The following is a 22791-nucleotide window of genomic DNA, read 5'->3' as shown; positions in this document are numbered from 1 at the left end:
CTTCTATCTTTTCTATTTTAATCGTGACATCCGATTAGAATCATTTTCTACGACTTCATATTTTCTATATTCATCTTGTCGAACATAGTATCAAAGCTTTAAATGATAAGAGAAACTGATAGAGCACGAAAGCATACTTAAATACGTATTTCGATTGATTTATAAAAGAACTCACCAAGTTATTGCTTTTCTTTCTTTCGAGCGACTAACATTTCTCATTCTATGATACATTTTTACGTATCAAACAAGTGGTAACATAAATAAATGATCAGACATGCATAGGGAAAAATAGAAAGAATGAGAAAAAGAGAGAGAGAAAGAGAGAAAAGGCGAGGGTAAGATTGGGGATGAATTTAGAAGAATTTCGAGTCTGGTGGTTGGTTAGGTAGGACCGTCCTAACTATAAATAAATCAGAGGTACATCCTACGCAAAGTAGTAACGGTCAATGATTATGTGTCTGTCTTCCTGCGGAACGATAAATAAGAGAAAATGAGAAAGAGATAAGGAAAGAAATAAATAAAAAAAGAAAAAAGAAAAATAAAGTAGGTAGTTGGAGGATGACTACTCGTGGCCGTGTACGCGACATTGGCCGGCTGGTTGGTTGGCTCGTTACGCGTTTTCTTTCTTTCTCTTCCCTTTTCTTTCCCGTCGTCACGGTTTAGGCTCTGCGTGGGAGCTTATGAATGGGGCGCGTCCCTGCGTGACGTCACCACGCGAGAACGTTGGACGCGCGATAGTGGAGCTGGTCTGGTGGTGGAGGTGGCACCGTGGATGGTGGTGGCAATGGTGATGGGGGTGGCGGTGGCGGTGGCGGTGGTGGTGGTGGTGGTCGCAGCAGTGATGGTGATGTTAGTTGTAGATAGTGGTGGTAGCGTGTGTTAACACACACTCCTGCTGCTTGGCCGGGATAGGTGTGTGAGATATAGGGGTGGGGGGTGCGGCTGACTAAGTCGATGGACGGCGAGATGCTGGGCTGGTTCTGTCGTGCGCGGGAGGCGGGTAGACGTGACGCAACATATTGATCTAAGTTTCGTAGTGCCGGCTCGCTCTCCTGCTTCTACAGAGAAATGGGGGTAGAAGAAGAGTAAAGAGAGGGTGGGAGAGAGAGAGAGAGAGAGAAGGAGAGAGCTTGCTGGATACGAAATACGGGCTTGCTCGCTCGGTAAACTTACGGGACTTGTAGCAGTACTTGCCCTGATCTTACCATCTAGACAGAGAGAGTGTGTTGCAAGGGATGATCTTAATAAGAAATGATGATAGCTATGTATGTGTGTGTATGTGTCAGAGAGAGAGAGAGAGAGAGAAATGAGACATTTTCTTTAGAGTATATTTAGCTCGATTACTATGATCTTTATAGTTCAATCAAAATGTTTTACTATTGATGTTTTTATTTTTAGGAATATGGTATTGCATGTTTAGATTAAGGGTAGTTTTTTTTTATGGATAAAAATTAATTTGTTAATCATTTGACTAGTGGGTAGATTGTCTGAGTTCTATTAGAATTATTTATCGGTGTGTTTAGAGTAAGCGAGGATTTGAAAAATATCTTTCCACGGTTTCCTCCTTGTCCTTCCACCATTTGCTAGTGACGTTCCTGAAGGGTTTCGTTCTGTCGTACCAACGATAGAACCATCCAAGTTGTTCACTTTTCCATTCTCTCTCTTTTTCTTTTCCATTTTTTCTTTCTTTCTTTCTTCCTTCCTTCCTTCCTTCCTTCCTTTCTATCAAATAATTCTTTCTTGGACGATGTCAAGAGATGCGATAAAGACCTTTCACAAGCACGCAAATTATATATCGGTATTCAAAGGAAAAGGAACGGATTCTCCGAGTAGTAGACGCAATCAAACATATTTCCTTGATAGAAAGGAGAAAATCGTTCATCTCGTTGTTGAAATAGACGAGGTAAGAAATAATTTGGAATTTGAGAGAAAGTCGATAAAAGAAGACGAAGAAGAAAAAGAAGGAGAAGAAGAAGAAGAAGAAGAAGAGGAAGAAGCTTTCTTGTAATCTTCAGTGCTATTTTAAGAAAACACCCGAGTACGATGACGACAACAACACAGCGATCGCAACCCCCTTACGGTATAAACTTTTGTATGCATCTCGTTTCGTCTTTACTTCGCTCGCATTACGCTTGAGCACGATTTTAGGATAGTCTTCTCTAAAGTAGAGAAAAAAAAAGAAAAAGAAAGAGAGAGAGAGAGAGAGAGATAAAGTCAATGCGATGAGTCTCCAACAGCAACACCGGTGTAGGCTCTACTCGGTCTGAAGGGTCGTCTGAGCACAGCTGCCACTCAGCCTTGTAGACTTTGTTGTCTGAAAACTGAGGCCCATGGTTCCATCTTGCCAACATCTTTTATTACTACTTTTCTTAATTCTCTTTTTACATATCTCCGTTTCTTCATCGATATTCTAAGTTTGTCTTATTTCTTCTTTTCCTTTCCTTAATTACGTCATAGAAAATGATGTATTTCTATCGTCGGGTAATCGGATATCTCTCAAGATAAACCACATATCTCTCGTATATTCAATTTTATGCATTTTCTGTATCTACATTTGCGCGTAAATTCAGATTAATTATGTAAATGATTTAAAGTAAAATTAAAGTTATATACAAATTGTCGAATTATTTATAAAATTTATTTTAAATGCAGAAATTTAAGAATCATCAACGAGATAATTTAATTGTCAAAATATAAATATCAATTTTACGCGAGGAGGTAAATTAAATTTCATTTGATCGGCGAACAATTCGTTTACGATTATAACCGATAAATTAAACAAATTTTTCCAAGATTAGAGAGAATAATTGTACAAAAGTTTTCTTAAAAAAATGTGATACAGGAAGAATAGAGAATAAACGTGTGAAAGATTATCTCGTATAAATCGATCGATCGACCTTTTCCTCGGTAGGTACCACGACCTTTCATCATCCAGGACGTTCATCCTCCGGTCATCTTCCTTCTCGAAGAGAGCGTCATCGCTTTCGTCCTCTTTGCTGACGTCGTCAGTTGATAGTTGCTTCACACGTTATACGATAAGGAGGACTTTACTACGACGTAGACTCGTACGCAAAGCTCTGAACGATCAAACGATTCGAATTAATTAGGGAACTAATTAATTCATGCAAATCCTATCCCATCGAGATCTCATTAATGTGATCATTTATCTTATGCGATCTCATTTGCACGTATTATCTAATACTTATTATACAATATTAACCAACATTTCTTTCCATTTACATTCTATTCTCTTTCTCTCTCATTCTCTCTCTCTCTCTCTTTCTTCCCTTTTTATCCGAACGTACCAATTTCAGAACGATGAGAAATAGCACGGATGTACATAGAGACAATATGTATCAACGTTGAAAGGATTCGGTACGTAGATACGTGTGCGTTCTCTCTTTCGGATGAGAGGGTGGAGGTGGTTGGGTGAAAGTGGGGTGGCGGGGTGGGGGTACCAAGCGAGGGTGGAAAGGGGTAGCGCTCTTGACATATTGCTACCTAGGCAACTCGACGAAGTGCTCTTCAGGGCTCCCTCTCCCAGACCTCTCCTGTCTTTCCCGCTTCGTTTCTCGGTCCTCCAGCTGTACTTTGATCCAACGCGGGCTGACCCACCAGCAGTCTGCACCGAGATTCGCTGGGCGTTGCAAGTCTTGTCGAAAAGGCTCCTTCTCTCCCTTTCTCTCTCTCTCTCTCTCTCTTTCTCTCTCTCTCTCTCTCTTTCTCACACGCTCACTTTCTCTCTCTCTCTCTCTCTCTGTTTCTCTCTCACACATACATACTGTTTTCAAAACTGGTGCGTACGGTGTTCCGATTAACTCAGTTTACAAGTGAATCTTAACGCGAACAGGTGCGTGAACTCAGTGATGTTGTGAATCTCATTTTCGATTTTGTATTTCCCTTTATTTCTCTTTCTTTCTATTTTCGATCTGTCGGTGGATGGTGGTGCGTTTGAGATTGTTCTCGGTTGCCAACCGTGACGACAAGAGAGAATATTCAGTTCGATCGGATCGCTCGAAGGTCACGTAGTACGCGGACTGTCGGGAGGGCGGGCTTGTGACTCGTGACGAACGATGCGTGTCCTACTTCGGTTAAAAGGATGTGCCACAAACGTCCTCTTCTTTCTTTTCTCCTCCAACCCCTCCTACTCCTCCTCCTCCTCCTCCTCCTCATCCTCGTCGTCATCATCATCACCGTGGTCGTCCTCGTCCACGTCCACGTCCTCGTCCTCGTCCTCGTCCTCGTCGTTCCCGTTCTCGTTCCCGTTGTCGTTTCTTTTTGTGAACACTTTCACGTTATTTCTCATCGCGTTTCTTTGCCGCTCCCTTTGGAAATGGGACAAGCAGCTTTTATTTTCGTGCGGCTTTTATAGCGCGAAAATATAACCTACCGCGAGTTAATAGGACGATAGTTATTCTCATTTTTCGCTCGATAATCGGATTCGTTATTATCTAATAATTTTTATCTACATTGTAAATAGAATTTTTGTATCGTATTGTTATTTGAATGATCGTTGATTTGTTTTTGTTTTTTTTTCTCTTCTTAAGTGAACGAAACTAAAGTGAGAAGAACGAGAAAAAGGTGCAAGTGCGTTCGTGTTACGACTTAGTGTATCATCATCGGGTTAGGGGGAATATAAATTAAGATATTTGTGATTTGGATTTTTAATTTTAATCGTGTAAGTGTTTAATACAATCGATATTTATTTCTATTCAAACAATAATGCATATTTCCTCGGAGAGTTGCGCCATTCGTCGAAACGAAATAGAAATCAATTAGCGAAGTGCAAAATAGATTTTCGTTATAGTTCGTGTTAATTATCTTTACTTGTTTATAATAGAAAGTTTTAGTTAGTAAAAACGAAACTAAAGACATATACGATATCGAGTTGTTTCTATCGTGTGAACGCGTGACTGGAGTCCCAATTTGTCGGTACGCGCCACACCGTAACGTTCGTAACTCAATTCCGAATGTAGTTCTCGAAGAACCGCTAGGTGCCGCATGCTTATCGCAGAAACCACCCCCTAACGACCACCCGGTCGACTTTACTAGTGTAGTTCATGACGCCTCACTGGGTACCGCATATTGTTCAAAAAACGCAATATACGCACCATTTAAAGATCTTTCCGCTAGGAATATAAACAAAATATATATCATACATGTTCGAATAATAGATATGTACGATTCTTATTTAGGTACATATAGATTTAAGGATCGATATCCGCGATCCAATTGATCGATTTGATTTTTCATTAGACATAGAAACTCGTTTGGGAGACTCTAACGAGATGTTCGTTTTAATCGTAGAATATGGTAGTAGACGACGATATTTGAAAGAATTAATAATAATAGAAATAGATAGAGAATGATGGTATGGTATCTTTAGGAAATATGGGTGTGCATCGTCTGTCGAAAGAAGCAAGAGGTCCTGACGATGACAAAGGCTGGCCTCGGGACCGCGGACAACGCGATGCTGCCAATGCGAATGCAGGAGGACATGCAGGTGGGTGGTCCTCCGGGACTCTTGGACCAAACTCAGGATAAGAGGCCGAAACTCGAGAGGGCGCACAGCGCAGCCGAGAAGGAGAACCTGCCTTTGCTGCAAAGAAGCGGAAGTCTGCTCAAAAGGCAGTACTCCCAGCAAGAGCAGGTGTGCTTTACTACATTTACATATTATCCGATGCTTTTAACCCTTTAATCGCCTGCCGCCTGACAGAAAGAGAGAAGGACGACACCCTGCAACGACACACATAGCAATCCAGTAGGTATTATCACCTTCCGCACACACCTTCGCGAATCCTTGATTACCTAATCTTTTGGACTCACAGTCTCGGGCTTGATTAATGGCGAACACTAAACACCGGATATGGTTAGATCCACATACAATACACACCGACAGACGGAAAGATGGACAAACGGACAGACACACATACACCTGGCACGAGATATCGTAAGCGATCCAAGCGGTACGAGTAGCACGATTAACACTTATGCACGATCAGCACGATCACACAATGTCCATTATTTATCTACTTATGTTGCATAATAGGTATCATTGTTAAAAGTAGTAGGAAGGCTATGTTTGAAATCAGGTCTTAAAGGGTTAGAAGCGACGCTTAATATAGAGACAAAAGGACAGTTCACGTCTAGTCTATAATGCCTGTAGCACAGGATCAGAGATACTAACTCAACGAGATCGGCCTGTTACCAACTTCCACTTCGTCTATGTGTGTGCGTGTCTGTATATTTGCTAGCGCGCGAGTGGAAACGTTCTCGAATTCAACGCTCCTTAACGTTTCCATTATTGTCCGAGATAATCAGTCATCGGATAATAAAAAATGGAAAAATATGGTCTTTGCAAGCGCAGGTTCCACGTCGGGTGTCTACCAGCGATAGCGGAGTTGAGATGTCCGTTTCACCTCACTCGAGAAGTCTACCGACACCCCAAGTAGTCGGTTCGTATCCTATACCAAAATCTCTGAGACATCATACCTTCGGCCCAGACGAAACTAGTTTGTTCAGGAGTGAAATCGACGGTCTCATGAGAGAACATCAAAAAAATTATCCGAGGCATCGACCGATCTATCAGGTTTGTAAAACAAGAAAAAAGAAAATAAAAAAAAGGAAGAATTCTAGTTTTATTTATTTATTTGCATGGCTATACTTTGAATAATAAAACGCAATAAAACGCATTAGTGATAATAAAGAATGACGCTTGTGTATACTTAATTGCGCATGTAGGTGAAACACGATTCAAACTACAAAGGACAATGTCCGAGCAATATAAACAGATGTGTGTCTGCTCTGCCTGACTGTTTTGGTCTGTCTGACTGACTGTTTGTATGGGACTGAGCGTGTATGTGTCTATGCGCGCGCGCGTGTGTGTATGTTTATATATCACCAGCTATCGGATCGTGTCTATTTATTTGGCACGATACTAAACCTTTGGACACGACATTCGTTCAGTAGCTGTTGATGAAGTAGGATCCAGCTTATTTCGACGCTTCGAGAACGAGACACGCTTTTTCACACTCCTTTCTTTCGAACAAATGCTTATCCCGCTTTATTACTTTATACAGATATACATATATATTATATTATTATTCTACTCATTATTACTCATTGATTCGATAAGCGTTAATTAAATCAACGGAATATTAATATAATTCAACGAAATGAAATTTCCTAAGAGCTATAACTTTCCACGTATACAAATAAACTATTATATACGTGTTATATATATATAAATCGTTAATATTATTCTTTATATTAACTCTTTCATGAATTCGATCAATTTTCTAAAGATATTTAACGTAATTTGTATTATTTATTTCGAGATTAATACAAATGGAACATTTTCTAATAACAGTGATAAATGTTTATTATCGAAAAATAAATAAAAAACGGTGATGTTATTTTCTACAGGATCAAAACTCTGATTTTGCAATGGCGTATGGTCAACCCGGGACGGAAACGGGACCTTCGCGTGGACCAGTTCATCCCTCGCAACAACACACAGTTGTACATCAAGCGCAAGGTACGCATCCCTCACAATCAGCTGTGGCAGGTCAGAGTACTCTTCAGCAACAAAGAAGTTACAGTAGCAGCGAGGAAGAACGGAGTACACCGGAATGTGGGAGTGACGAGCCGGACGAGTCCGAGAAGGGTGAGTCCATTCGTTTTTAATCGCAAGTTATTCGAATTTCTCTAACAATAACGATTAATCGCACCACGATTTTCAAAGATTTAATATATTACACAAAAAAAAAATAGAAAATAATCGTTAGGTCTAGGTCTACGTAATCTAAAATATAGTCGTTTATCGACCGTCGATAAACAATAACTTGAAACAAAACGAAAATACTTGAAAATTTCTATATTACAGCATTTACATTGTTTTTACAACAATGTTTTTAACAATTCAACGATTCGATTAAATAAAATCGAGGATTCGCGCGAGAACGACGAGCTGATGCGAGAACATAATTTATAAATATATATATATATCAGCTTGTGTGTAAAGGGTCAGCGTCGCCCTTGAAAATAGATGCACGGAGGAAAAGCAAGCATGGCCATTCCGTGTCAATGAATATCTAGTTTACGAAGAACACCTGCACTACTTGTGTATCACGATATATTTACAGGCAGGCAGGCAGGCAGGCAGGCAAGCAAGCAAGCAAGCAGGCAGGCAAACTGAGGAAGGAAAGCGTAATCGACCGATCAACGCTCTCTCACAGTCTATAAACTTCTCAGTGGGGTCGTTATTGCTCTTGTGTACCCGACTTCCACGACACTATATCAATCGAGAATCTTCCATACCCAAAGAATATATTCTTTTTTTCAACATCGATATTCCTAGTTCTTTATTCTTTTTTTTCTTTTATTTTTTATTTTTTGTCTTCTTCAAATAAGTGATATAAAAACGTCGGTTTTTTTCGTTAGAAAATACGGCGAGGCAATAAAGAATTATATTAAAATTGAATTTTCTAGAAAACGATTGGTCAGAATTGAGTTTGGGTAGAGGGTGAGGGGGGGGTTTGATTGTTGAGGGGTTTCTTTATAAAGTACGTGCAGTCATGGGTAAAGAGAATTGGTGCGTGCGTTGCGTGTTTTGCATGGAGTTTGATCGAAGGTAACGCGACACGAAGACAAGTTCCTATCGATCGTGGCATCCTCAAACACAATCATAATCTCTATCTATGTATTATACGTACACACAGGTAGATAGATAGTAGATATAGAATGCGGGAGGTTCGCGAGGTCTACTTTGTCGTATCGTGCATACCCGCTGACGAGGATCGAGTTATCAGCGATTTTACTTTTTATTACACGTTTCTATGTCGTCCTCGAGACTTTTCATGATACATTGTACAGTTTATGTATCACTGTTTGCGTTAGTTACAATGTTTCCAGGAATTATTCGAATGTTCTGCGAATAGATAAAATATTGGGTCAGTCGGAAAATTCAAATGCCGATTTATAAATGTTTATATTTTTAATATAATATCACAGAAGATTTCTCTCTTTCAAAATCGGCACAAATTTTCGACAGATAATCTAAGATATGCGTACGGTTTTTTCAAATAGTTTTGTATCGATTTTATATAAGAACAATGGTATTATATATTAAAAATATTAATCGGTACGAACTTTCCTATCAATCCATTATCAAATAAATTATATATAAATATATTTATGTATATATATATATATTAAAATTTAAAGGAAGAATTTTAATTCTTTGTTGTTCGACGAGATGAAGAAAGATAGGGTGGATAAAAAGAGATAAAAAGAGAGAGAGAGAGAGAGGTATATATATATATATATATATAATAGAAATAGTGGAGGCGACAACAGAGGACTATGTGTGTAAATACGTGTATGTGTAGGTAGCCGCGTCCCCATACGTATGTATTAAATATATGTGTGTAGGTACATATGTAGTACGTGCATCACAGTTGATTAGACACGAGATCGGCGAACCGTGAACCGATTCATCCAGGTGCGCATCGTCGGAAGAAAGAGAAAGAGAGAGAAAGATAGGTGTATATCGGAGACAGGAATAAACTGAACCTCTCTTTCTCTCTCTCTCTTAGTCTACCTTTGTAACCTGCCCCGTTCTTTATTTAATATACTTTTATTTTTTTTTTTTTATCTTTTCCTTTTTCATTTCTATTTTTTTTCGTTCCTTTCTCCGACACACATCGAAGGTCGACCGATATAACGTTCTCCTTTTTCGCAACGTATAATATCCCGTTGTTAAGCGACAAAACATTGTGTGTTTTATATTTTTTTATTTTTCTATTCTCCATTCTTATTTTTCAAACACAGAAATCGTCGGGCATAAAATTCTCCTTCCCTCGTAGTAATCGATAAATACGAATTCGTAGGGGTTGAAAACGTGAATTCGCGTGTGCTAACGGATTGGTTGGTTGGTAGGTAGGTAGGTAGGTAGATAGATTGGTAGGTAAGATCGATTTCTATATTACCGACCGCACTTAGAGACAAAAATTCACCCCAAATCCTTTCTTTTTCACCTAGCGCTCCTGGTATTACTCAACGACGAGAAAGATAAAGATAAAGAAAGAAAGAAGGAAAGAATGAAAGAGCGAGAGAGAGAGAGAGAGAGAGAGAGAGAGAGAGAGAGATAGAATTTTAATATCACGTTTTTATCATTCTCGTCTTTTTCTAGATTTTTCATACACTGGAAAAATCCGTCCCCTTATTCTTTTCTCTATCCCTTGGTAGTTCGATTTTGTCGAAGTTCAAGCTCACGTGTAGAGAAGGGTAGCAGACAGTATCCGTTCAGTCGGCACGCGAGATATCCACGATCGTATTTCTTCTATCGTGCATCATGGCATACCGTTCGATATCCTGCGGGAATTCTCGGCTTCTTCTCTTCGTTGCATTGATCCTTCCATCCATTTTCTCTCTCTCTCTCTCTCTCTTTCTTTCTTTTTTTTCTACCTCTTTTACACTCTTTTCTTTCTCTTACTCACCCCATTGTTATTCCACTGTCCTATTGCATTTTTTTTTCTTTCTTTTACTCACCACATTTTTTTTCCTCCTTTCCTCTCTCTCTCTCTCTCTCTTTTACTCTTACACAGCCCACTTTTATTCCTCCCTCCCTTTTTCTTTTTTTTTCTTCCCGTTTTCCTATCCAAAATTCACTATCTTTTTCTTTCACCTATCTACTCATTCTTTTAGTCAGTTTCGGTTACATTTCTATCTATCTCTCTCCTTTCCCTCTTCTCCCGTCATCTCATCTTTCAATCTTTTTCTCTAACTTGGTTTTTTTCTTCTTTTTTCTTTTTTTTTTTTTTTTGTTTTCCAACTCCAACTTTAGCTTCTCTCTTTTCTCCCTAACGAGACCGCCCACGCACTAGTCCCGTGACGTCACACGAAGCACCAGCGGTAGCAGCAGTAACAGCAGTTGCACGTGGGCGAATTCAAACATATCACCCCCTCTTTCCCCCTCTCCTTTTCCACCCTCATTCATCCCTCTCTTTCTCCCTCATTTTCTTCTTTTTTGTTTCCCTTTTTTTTCGCAAACTCAGTCTCTTTCCGTAGCAGGGAAGGTTTTGGCCCGTCAAAGGTAAAACAGAAAATCGTAGGACATAGTATACGAGCGAAAAAAAAGATTTTCCTTCAACGTGCACCCTTCCATCCGACCATTCACTCAACTACTTCCTACGTATACACACATATTTTATATATATATATACATTTGTATAAGTGTGTGTAATTTTAGCGTGTACACAAAATCTCACCTAGAGTACACCGACTGTTACTTATTTGAGATCTCCTTAAAGCTTTTCTATGAACGGATATATGTAAATACACACACACACACACACATGTAGACGTCAATTGCTCTCTCTCTCTCTTTCTTTCTTTTATTTTTTGAATTAAAACTTTGATAGCGCGAGTAGAAAGACGGCGACGAGATGAAACGCAAGTGTGACGCACGTGTTACGAAAAATATAGAGAACCGTACGAAAAAATAAGATGAGTGAGAGTCGAATAGTAGAACACGAGTTAGAAATTATTATATTTTTTTTGTGTACGTAAGAGTAAGAGAGATAGAATAGAAAGTTCAAAAAGTGGAAATGTTAAGAGAGCAGATTTGACCAGAATTGTCAATCTTCTTTTTAAATTGGCAAAGTCTAGAGCGTGTTCATTCTGCGGATTACACGGATCAGGATTTTCACACTTGGATTGCACGAGTATTGAAGTTAAGAAACTAAATTAAAGTAAAGTTTTGCGATATCGTGCGATGATCAGGATTTTACTTTTTTCCCTTGTCTTTTTTTTTTTTAATTTTACCAATAGTAGCATAGTTTTTGACGAAAAGTATGAAAATTGTACACGATTTAATTGGAAAATTCTTTTTATTACCCAAACCGTGGAATTTAACGTGTGATTTTATTTGATAGACGATCAGGATATTACTCTTTGTTTTTTCTTTTTTAACTTTACGAACAGAAACATAGTTTTCGTACGAATTATGAAAATTGTATACGAGTTAAACGTGAACTAAAATGATTGGAGACATTAATCAAGCAATCCACGACGCCAACGATAGTTGGCGCAACCGAACGAACGAACGCACGAACGAACGAACGATTGGTTCTCCAATTTCAATGAGATTCAATACTATCGCGAAACTATAGAGAGGTAATTTTGTGACGTTAGCGAGCGAATCGAGTCGAGTGTTTGTGGCTTCTATTAAAGGCTTCTATATTAAATGCATTTATATAGTTCCAATAGGGCATCTCTCACCGGGGTTCTGATTTTCCAATAAAATTGATCAAGCCATTTTCCTCTTCGTTATATTCTTTTTTTGCTTTTCTTTTTTTACGCTATATATTCGATAAAAAAAAGAAAAAGATGGAAAAAAAAGAAAGAAAAAGAACAAACGAATAGAATGCAACCGTGCTGATTTTTATTCATCTTTCTCAATCATTTCTTAAGAAAAAAAAAAAAAATCTGAACGTACAATGATTAATATATATATGCATATATGATTAACTATAACAGTACCTTTCTCTTTACGCATTGAATAAATAAATTGTAACTTTTACATTTACAGCCAAGAACAATCGCTTATAATTTATTACAACTTTAACCCCCATCAATATAAAGTTGAACATTTTCAATAAATAAAGTAAATTTAACGCATTGCTTATCGGCAGCTGATTAAAATAGGCTTAACCCTGGTAATGTTTATTGACCGATAGTCTAAAAATAAACTTTTCGTCGAATTCGATTAATCGATCGTGTTCGATTGAAAATCAGCCTTCCACCTAAATGTTATCGTTCAAAATTAAATGCTTCATCATATCATTAATATTATTATTTATTGTTTTATCCATGAACATAAACGTATTACAAAACATTAGTCAACGAACAGAGAACGTCGAATCGAAATTGAGTGGCTAAAAAAGAAAATAAGATAGAAGTAAAGATTGTCAATATTAATTTGAGATAAACGTGTAATTACAAATGAAGCATTGTTTAAATGTAAACAAAATATTACTGGCATCCCTTACCCATTTCAGCCACTCAATTATCGATAAATGTTAAGAAAGAGACATACATAATTGGACAGAAATATATGCAAAGATGGATAATGGAAAAGGTGGGAAGGGTTGTATAGTATGATAAATGTAATGCCAGGTACTCGAACGACTCGCACAGGTATCGCGTAAATACCTGTCTACGTTGTAGTTTCAAGCTGAATCGTGGAAAAGGGTTGGGGTTTAGTTCGGTTCGGTTCGGTTATCTTGTGTATTCGTATAACCTGCACGTGCCTTCTATACTACTACTATATATATATAGATGGTTACTATAGTACTTGTATATATGTATGCATTTCTGGGTATGCACTTACTCGACCAGTGCATGCATATACGCGACGGACGATGCGGATGGCCAAAGCAGACGCTATGCGGAGATCGTGCATATCAAAGACACGCATCGTCCAAAGCTATCACTGTATGTGTGAGTTCGTATTATATGCGGGTGTGCGAACGTGTATGTGTGAGTTATACCTGCCGATCTCTTCCATCGAAATTCTGATAATGGGGACACGGTAGTGTAAGCTTCGACTTAGATTTTAAATATTTCATCCTAATTCTTTCTACTTCTCTGTTTCTTTATTTTCTTTTTGTTTTTCTTTTTTTTTGTTTGTTTATTCCTTTTCTTTATTCGCTTTTGAGGAATATGTTTTTTTTCTTTTTAGATTCGTCCGCTAATTTTTTTTCTTTGACTTCTGTTAAGAATCGTTATAAATTTGCTCTGTGTGTGTGTATGTGTGTTGGTTGGTTTTTGAGAGAAAGAATTGTTGTTTTTAGGTTCACGTATTGTTGGATGTTTTTTGAATAGTTATGATTGTTGGTTTGAAATATCGTAAAAAAGAAAAAATAAACAGAAAAGTAAATTATTTGTTCTATGATAAAATTTGTATTAGATTTTAACCAACATTATGTGAGCGAATACAATTTTTATTATTTGATATACACACGCACATACACAAACAATTGGCAATCGATAAAACGATGTAAAATTTCCCCGAAAAATAAAAAAAAAACTGTGAGAGTGTTTTAAAAAGTGTCGATTACGCTTAACCATGAAAAAGTTAGAAGAATTTTTAAGAGAGAGAAGAATATAAACATAATTAAAGGAGAGTCTTATCTCTCTTTTCAATAAAAAAATAACACCTGCATATTCGTATAAACACGTGCATTGTGACGTGTTATCATCGTCGTATTTTCTTTTTTTTTTATAAGTAAACAAATTCTTCGAAATTCGAGGAAAACAATCGTCTCGACGATATATAACCTAACAAATAATACAAAATATAAACTATAAATAGGAAATCCTCAGAATTTGTTGTTAGTCGGATCGGCGTTGTTGCTCCCATTCGTAGAGATGCACACAGTACGATTAGATCTAATATTAATATAAATATATTTAAATAGATTAGTTATATAGTTATAGTAGAGTGTTTTTTATTTTATTTATCATTAATGATTTTATTATTATTAATAATTCAAGAGGTAAGTTATACACGCGTGTTTATGTGTCGTCTTCGTGTTCAACACGTTTGTATTAAATATTATTAGTATATAATAATAATAATAATAATAATACATAAATAGGTATGTGAGAAAGAACATTCTCTACTTCATATTTTTTTGTGTAACGAGGATTTACAGAAAACAAGATTCTTGGATGAAAAGGAAGAGAAAAAAGGGTAGGAGGAGGAGGAAAGGATGGAGAAGAAGAATGAGAAGGAAGCAAAGAAGAAAATTCCTACGGAATACTACACCCTCACGTGCTACCATTGAATCTTCTCTATATATAAAAAAAATATATATATATATATATATACATACATACATATATATATAAATCTATAAACTTCTATATGTATAGGGTGTCTGAAGTTATTTCAGTTAAACGGTGTCAACGTATTTTATGCATGAAAATAAGAACAAAATGTTATATACGTATAGGTCAATTAACCCTCTATGGGGGTAACTTTGAAGTCACATACTAATAAATTAATATTTTTTAATTTAATTTTCATCCCTAATATGACGTACGTATGTCTCATAATTTTTATTTTCTAACCAATAAATAATTCTTTATATCGGTTAGTTTAAAATATAATTTAGTTTGAAGTATAAAAATGTAAATGTAGTATCTTTGGAAATTATTAATATATTGTTATATATAATTCGTATTTTAAGTTTAATATAATTTTTTTTTCTTCTTATCATTTTCTTGCATAGAATAAGCTAACAAAGTTTAATTGAAAAAAAATCTCAGACACCTTGTATATTGTGAATTATACGAGGATTATTATTAGAGGATTGCCCAAAAGTTACTAGACCATTGAAAAATAGAAAAACACTTTTACGTATTAAAAAATCCACATTTATCTAAGAAAAAAAAAAGAAAAAAATAATTTTTAATTAATATCGTGGATTATATCTTTCAAATAAGCACCATTTATTTTTCTTTTTAAAGTATGCTCGATCACCTCTCGTAATAGTCTAGTGACTTTTGATCCACCTTCTATAGATTTTATTTTTTTTATTCGTTTTATTCTATTCGTTTGGCATGGTACAACGAGAGGGAACACTTTTATCCTGTAATTACCTCGTTATCGAAGAGATCGTCATGCAATCGTACCATAACGATATCTGTACATCTATAAATGTATTTGTATGTATATATATACATATATTTTTTTTTTTCTTTCTAGTTCGCTTTGATCGTTTCCGTCATAGAAAGATACTATTTATTCTTTATCGTCTCGCTTATTTTATTGTGAATGATCTTGTTATTTGTTAGGTAAAAAGAAAAAAAAAGAAGAAACTATAAATACACGTATATATATATGTATATGTATATGTACGTGTATAATAGAAGGGGTAATATTGAAACGAATCATCAACGAAGTCTCGCTGCTAATTATAATTTTACGTTTCAGCTGGAACGTAAGAACACGAGCACAAACAACCACATTGATTCCCCCCCCCAGCGATCAAAAATTATTTCTAATTTTCTTTTTTTTTGTCCTTTACTCGACAGATATTTTTCTCCAAACTTTTTCTTTTTTTTTCTTACCTTGCGTATTAATACTGTAGGGGGAAAAATTTGATAACTTTCCTACAGATCCTATAATTGAGTTTATCAAAACGTTATCGTAAATCTTATCGACAAAGTCTCGTTTACATCGTAAAAATGAGTATCGTGACAATGATATGCTTCTGGCAAGAGTGCGAACGAGAAGAGAGAAAGAAAGAAAGAGAAAGAGAGAGAGAGAGAGAGAAAGAGAGAGAAAATTCAGACGAAAAGAAGAAAAAATATATGCGTGCAGTTCACACGTGGTAGAAGTGAAACTTTAGAAAACTAAACTTCCAGAGAATGAGACGAAAAAATTTTTACATTTTATACTACATATATACTACATTACATATTATACAGACTCAATCAAGTTTTCAATTTCAGCAAATGACACGTGTGGCTTATGGTAACTAAAGTATGAAATAAATGCTTTTGTTTGGATTTGATCAATATATTTTTGAAATACAGCGTCAATTACTGTTTTCGATTTTGTTGCCGATTCAATGCGACCGCTTCACATTTTTAAATTTAATTTGGTGTTTAGGAACTCAATCAAAAGGATGCGCTGTATTCGATGAAAAATTTACATTAGAATCATTAGAATTTGATTGTAATATTTTGTAAGAATTCGCGATATTTCTGGTGGGACTTCATTAAATTCTTGTGGATAATCTATAGATGTAAATGTTCGTTCAATTTTCAGTGTCGCTTTTTCGTTTCGTCGAGTTTCAAATCACGACGATACTAAAGAAGTTTTCACTTAAAAAAAAAAAATATATATATACTTCTATAAATAGAATCGAGTGATTTATTTGAAGGGGGTGTCATCTAACTTTTAAATTAGGATTCCTCCGTCATCGGTCTTTCGTCTACGATCGTTTGCTTATTTTTTTCTATTTTTTTTTCTTTCTTCTTCTTCTTCTTCTTCTCTTTAATCCTCGATTTATTTCGTGATCACATGCTCCAATCAAAATTTCGATATCGAATTCTTCGAATGGATTTTAAAAAGCGTATCGGCCTTTCATATTTTTCATTCTTTTTATTCGGTAACTATACAGTGGATGTACATCGAAACGTATCTATCCAATCTTATCTTGTTTTCCTTTCTTTATCTTTCTTATCGATTTATTCGACGAAGTTTTCCTAATATTTTGTATTTTGTTTTTCTAAATTATTATACTTTAATATCTGCATTAATATATAAAAAAAAAACATATATTATAAAACAATTATAAACACGTTGGCATAATTTTTTGTATTAATTAAACGATTCTGCTAGTTTCAATCATTACTCACGTACATAATACAAAATATATATATATATATATTTTTTTTTTTCATTTATTATAATATAACAAATTCTTATAAAATAATTTCTTATCTCGAATAAGTCAATTAATAAAATATTTCAATTTTTTCATCAACGTTTCAGCTAAAAAATTGTCAAATTGATTTCAATTATTATTACTCACACGAGTAATACACAAATACGTCCATTATTTTTTCATCCTATTATATAACAAATTGTTGTAAATAATTAGTTTCTGGTATATTAGTCAACTAATAAAATATTCTTTTTTTTTTTCTTTTTCATCCGGGTTTCGATTTAATCGTTAAATGGGATAGACGGTTGAGAAACGTAGACACCCTCTCTCTCTCTCTCTCTCTCTTTCGCACTCGCGTGTGTTATAGGACGGAACGGTGAAATAAGGATGAAGCCATCGTTGAATGATATATAGGGGTGGTCGTGGATCTTCCTCACTTGCGATCGTATATCCAATTTGTCAGTTTTATGCCAGTCCACCCTTCTCTCTATATCGTAGACCACAGTCATATATACGAGCTCTCCGGCAAAACGAGACTTTTACCCCCACGACCAAGCCCCATCCCCTAACTTTCATGTGACAACCACCCACCCTTCTCAACTTTCTCTCTCTCTTTCTCTCTTTCTCTCACGAGCGTCATCCCTCCTCGTTTCTTCCTATTCCTACGAAACTCCTATAACCATCCCCCTCGTACTTTCACTACCCCCTTCCTCCTCCCGACCCCCTGGTCCGTCCCCAATCCTCTTCCTCTTTCAACCCTCCCTCCAAACACCCTGTCGCGTTTATTTGACCGTGGTGTAATGCTTCTGGCGCGACGATGGCACGTTTAATTGCTCGTTTTTATACTCCGCTAGAACTTCGATAAGATAATCGGCCGGGAATGGATTTCGACGCGACTTTTACGATCGACTTTTCCTTTTTTTTTTTTTTTTTCTTCTTTTTCTTTTTCATATAAGCGACGGGGAAGGGTTTAACGAAGAATAATACTCCGAGAGAGGGTAGATTTGTAAATTCTCTTTATTCCATTGAATATTTTTCTTTCTTCGCATAATCAATGCTGCTCTTCTCTCTCTCTCTCTCTCTCTCTTTCGTTCTTTCTTTCTTTTTTTCCTTTTATTTAATTGTTATTTTTTTTTATCGTATGTTACATTTTTCGATACAAGAAACAAACGACGAACACTGTCAGCATAAATTATTAATATTTCTATTTTGTTTTTCTTTTAAATATGACCAATTTTTATCCCATCTATGGTTAAACTTTAATCGTTTTTTTTTTTTACGATGAATTCAACAGGCAACATATATATATATATGTATAAGATTTGAAAAAAGAAGTGTTATTGTTTTCTAATTGAGAAAACGTGAAAAATAAATGAATTGTAAAATGAAAGAAATAATTGTCTCAATTAGAGATATCGCCGTTTTTAGGAGAGAAACAGCACACCATGGTGGTCACTTCAAGGAATGCAATGGAGAAGTCCGGAGACAGAGTGAACCGCCAATTCTTCGGGGTACCTACCTAATCATTCTTTTTTTTATGTATATTTCAATCAAATTGCAAACTACACACACAATGTACCCAAATATATATTTTATATTTATATTTATATATATATATATATAAATATTACATAAGGCAGATCGTCTTCCGCTACATCGCATATATTTAACAATAATAATAATAATAGTAATAATAATAATAATAATAATTAATATTAATATCCAATATTATTATTATTATTAAATAATTAATTAATATTCGTGCTGATAATTACGAAAGTGAGCTTCACTAACAAGAATTCCAAAAATAAGAATAAATATTTGTTTTATATAATTTATTTAATATCACAGATCTATTTATATTGTTAAATTAATCATAAAATACATTTTCCATTTGGTATTTTATGATTTGGTCGCGTTATCGTGATTGCCAGCACATTTTCTATGTTTTTTTTTTTATTTTATTCACGAAGAAGTACATGTATGTTACTACACGTATGTCAATTTTTTTTTAGCAATAATATTACAAAGCACTCATACATGCATATATAATAAACAAGACAATACAAAAATGTTTATATATATATATATATATATATATATACATGTATGCGTAAACCTAACTTGCGTGTGCGTATGCATGTGCGTGTGTACGTCATCTGCCAAACGGTCTCTTGCGTGGTGCTGTCGCGCGAATTTTTGCAAAGAAAAATTTCGTCCCGAAATGAAAAGGGGAAAAAAGGATCGTTGTCGTCGCGTTCTCGTTTCCATTTCTTTTTTTTTTTCTTTCTTATTTTTTCTTCCTTTTTTTCTTTTTTTTTCTCTCTCTCTCCCTCTCGTCTTCTTTCCTCTTTTTATTATTATTATTATTATGATGATTATTATGATTATTATTATTATTATTATTATTGTTATTTCCGTCGCATCGCGGCAGATGCCGGCGGTAAAGAGAGAGAGAGAGAGACAGAAAATAGAATCTTTCTTGTCGTCGCATGTGACCCTTTTTTTCTTGTTTTATTTATTTTTTTTATACTTTTTTCGGTCTAACCATTTACGGTGCGATTTCCATCGTCAAATTCGTGGCGGCGGCGGTAGCGGACGGGTGGAGAGAGGGTTTTTATTTTCTTTTTTCTTTTTTTTTTTTTTTTTTTTTACAGGGAGAACGAAAACGAGCTTACGATTGGGTCAATTTTTCTATTCCTTTTTTTTCTTTTGCTTTTCTTTTTTCTCCCCCTCCCCCTCCTCCTTCTCCTCGTAGTTTTTTGTCAAAGTTCGCGGCTAATCGACGACGCGAGAGTCAAAAATTTGCCAGAGAGAATGAGAACAAACAATAGAAAAAGAAATGCAACGAAATGTCGGGTGGTTTTGATTTTCTCTCTCTTTTTTCTTTTTTTTTATTTCTTTTTTTTCCCTTTTGTCGTTGTTTATACGCGTATAAATAAATAAATCTGTAAATAAATCTGCGGATTGGGAAAATTTTTCGCGCTCATTGACCGCGTCCATTGCGGTCGATTGTTTTCGCGTTTTCAACAAAGCACAACGCAACGATCATTTATATATATATATATTTTTGGTTTTTATTTTGTTGAAACAATTTTATGCGCTCGTGTGTGCGTGTGTGTGTGTGTGTGTATGAGTGTGGGTGGGTACACGACCGCTCGGCAGAATTGCAACGGATTTGATTTGTTCTACTTTGGACGGCTACTACGAATCGTGCACAGATATATATATATATATATGCTCTTGTCTCTATTTACACACTTCACTCTCTCTGTCTCTCTCTCTCTCTCTCTCTCTCTCTTGTCACGTAACACGTATATCACTGCTCAACACCCGATCGATCGATTACAGATTTTCCATTTCGAAAGATTATCTATTCCTATGCGTATTTATTTGTACGTTTTACGACGACTTCGTATTTTTGTTCTGTTATTTTTCTTTTTTCTTGCAAGAAAATATCATACAATAATTGTATCGATTTATAAAAAAACAACATTTCAATTGGTCAATTTTTGTCCAATTTAATTTATCATTATAATATATCAAAAAAAATAATTATAATTTTATTATTTATTTTTAATTATCGTTAAAAATGTTTGTGTACAAGTTAGTAAGTTGTTTCATGAATCGAATAAATTTCTAGAGAAAGTCAGATTTTTTTGTTTGTTACGAAAATGATAATAATTAAATTAGCATATGCTATATTAACATTATTAGACATTGTGATTTCGCATTTGAGTATTTTCCATTCGAGTTGATTCCAGTCGACGCTTCTATCTTCGTTTACTTCTCTAACTCGTATTATTATTACACTTTGTTCAACACGCACAAATCCCTTGCTACGTAATTTAGTTTTATACATATTTAGTATACATATACATACATACATATCATGTAACATCACTTGAGAACGTCGCTTGAAATATTTTTTCTTTGTGCCAACGCATCGGACAATTAATCGTAAACGCTTACGATTGAGTATATAACATTTTATATATATATATATATATCTATATAAAGAGTGTCCTAGTAATTTTCTATAAAATTTTACCATCTTATTTTATAATTAAAAAATAAGAAAATCAAATCTTATACAAACGTGGGCTTTTAAAATGTTTCAGTAAAAAGTTGTAATAAAAATACGAAAAGACAACTACAATTAAATATATAAATAAATATAAAATTTAAATTAAAATATATATTAAATTAAAAGATAAGATTTTTATTCCTTAACTGCAACAAATACATTGCGAATTTAATTCGGTTTGATAAACTTTTTCTTTCTACCGTTTGTATAGTTGATTTACAAGGAATTGGTTAACTTTGGTAAAAGTTATTGAACTAGTGCAGGTACTGGTATGGTGTAATGTACTATACAATTATCTAATTGGATTTATAAATGCTGTCGAAATAATAATTTCTTATCAATTCTTATTGCAATTCATTTAGTTCAAAATTTAATAAAAAGTATGCAGTTTATCTTTCAGGTAAAAAGTGAGTTTTGTATACGTTATCGTTGCATATTCATATAAATTTCGACAATATGCTCTTATGGTATTTCGAGGAAACACCGGTTTTTTATCATTTTGTATTTTTGTTATAAATTTTAATTAAATCATTGAAGAGCCTATGTTTATCTAACATTTTGTTCTTATTTTTTTACTTATAAAAAAACGTTTGGTAAAATTTTGTGGACACACAAATTGGAACACCTTTTATATGTTAATGTTTTGTGTCTTATATAATAGATGTATACATGTATACTCACGATTATGCACGCACATATATATACACACACACAACAAACAAATTTATGTATTATGTTAATTCACGCGTATAGACATAGACATACATACACACACGTGCCTGTTAATCCCCATACAGCTGAGCTATGGTATATCATGAAACACACTATACTTATATTATTACTATATTGTAGTAGTTTTTATACAAAGCAAACATTTTGCGTTCATAAGAAAATTTCTTGACAATGTTTTTTGAAATTTCGAATTACAAAAATTTCGTGAGGCGTACGAGATGAAATTTCTTATTGGTGGAAATTGTGATGACGTGGGACAGGAGGTGGAGGATGTTCAAAAACGCCATAAAAAAAGACGAGGATATGAAATTTGGAGGAACACACAAGTAGAGAAAAAATGTGTTGGTGGTTTAGAATCTTTTCTTTGAAAAACAATTAATCTTTGCGTCGATTGACAGAGGGAAGAATATTGCAGCAGGGTGCATAAATTATTAGAAATATCGAAAAAAAGATCCCTTATTTCCTTTTCTTTTTTTTTTCTTTTTTTAAGTTCAATTAAAAATATCC

General features: G+C 34.9%; 1 protein-coding gene across 1 annotated transcript in view; it reads left to right on the top strand.

Moving 5' to 3' along the window:
- The window catches only part of LOC122522127 (regulating synaptic membrane exocytosis protein 2), a 135974-nt gene that overhangs the window by 10951 nt on the left and 102232 nt on the right, over nucleotides 1-22791 (top strand). The window contains exons 3-5 of the mRNA XM_043642938.1: nucleotides 5387-5650; nucleotides 6368-6589; nucleotides 7426-7666. Coding sequence (XP_043498873.1) covers nucleotides 5387-5650; nucleotides 6368-6589; nucleotides 7426-7666 — 727 coding nt within the window. The remainder of the gene's footprint in view (nucleotides 1-5386; nucleotides 5651-6367; nucleotides 6590-7425; nucleotides 7667-22791) is intronic.

This window comes from Polistes fuscatus, unplaced genomic scaffold, assembly GCF_010416935.1.
Source record: "Polistes fuscatus isolate 324 unplaced genomic scaffold, CU_Pfus_HIC Scaffold5, whole genome shotgun sequence".
In the NCBI taxonomy this organism is placed as follows: domain Eukaryota; kingdom Metazoa; phylum Arthropoda; class Insecta; order Hymenoptera; family Vespidae; genus Polistes; species Polistes fuscatus.
The sequence above is the reverse complement of the archived record's forward strand: the minus strand, read 5'-3'. Positions and strand labels throughout refer to the sequence as shown.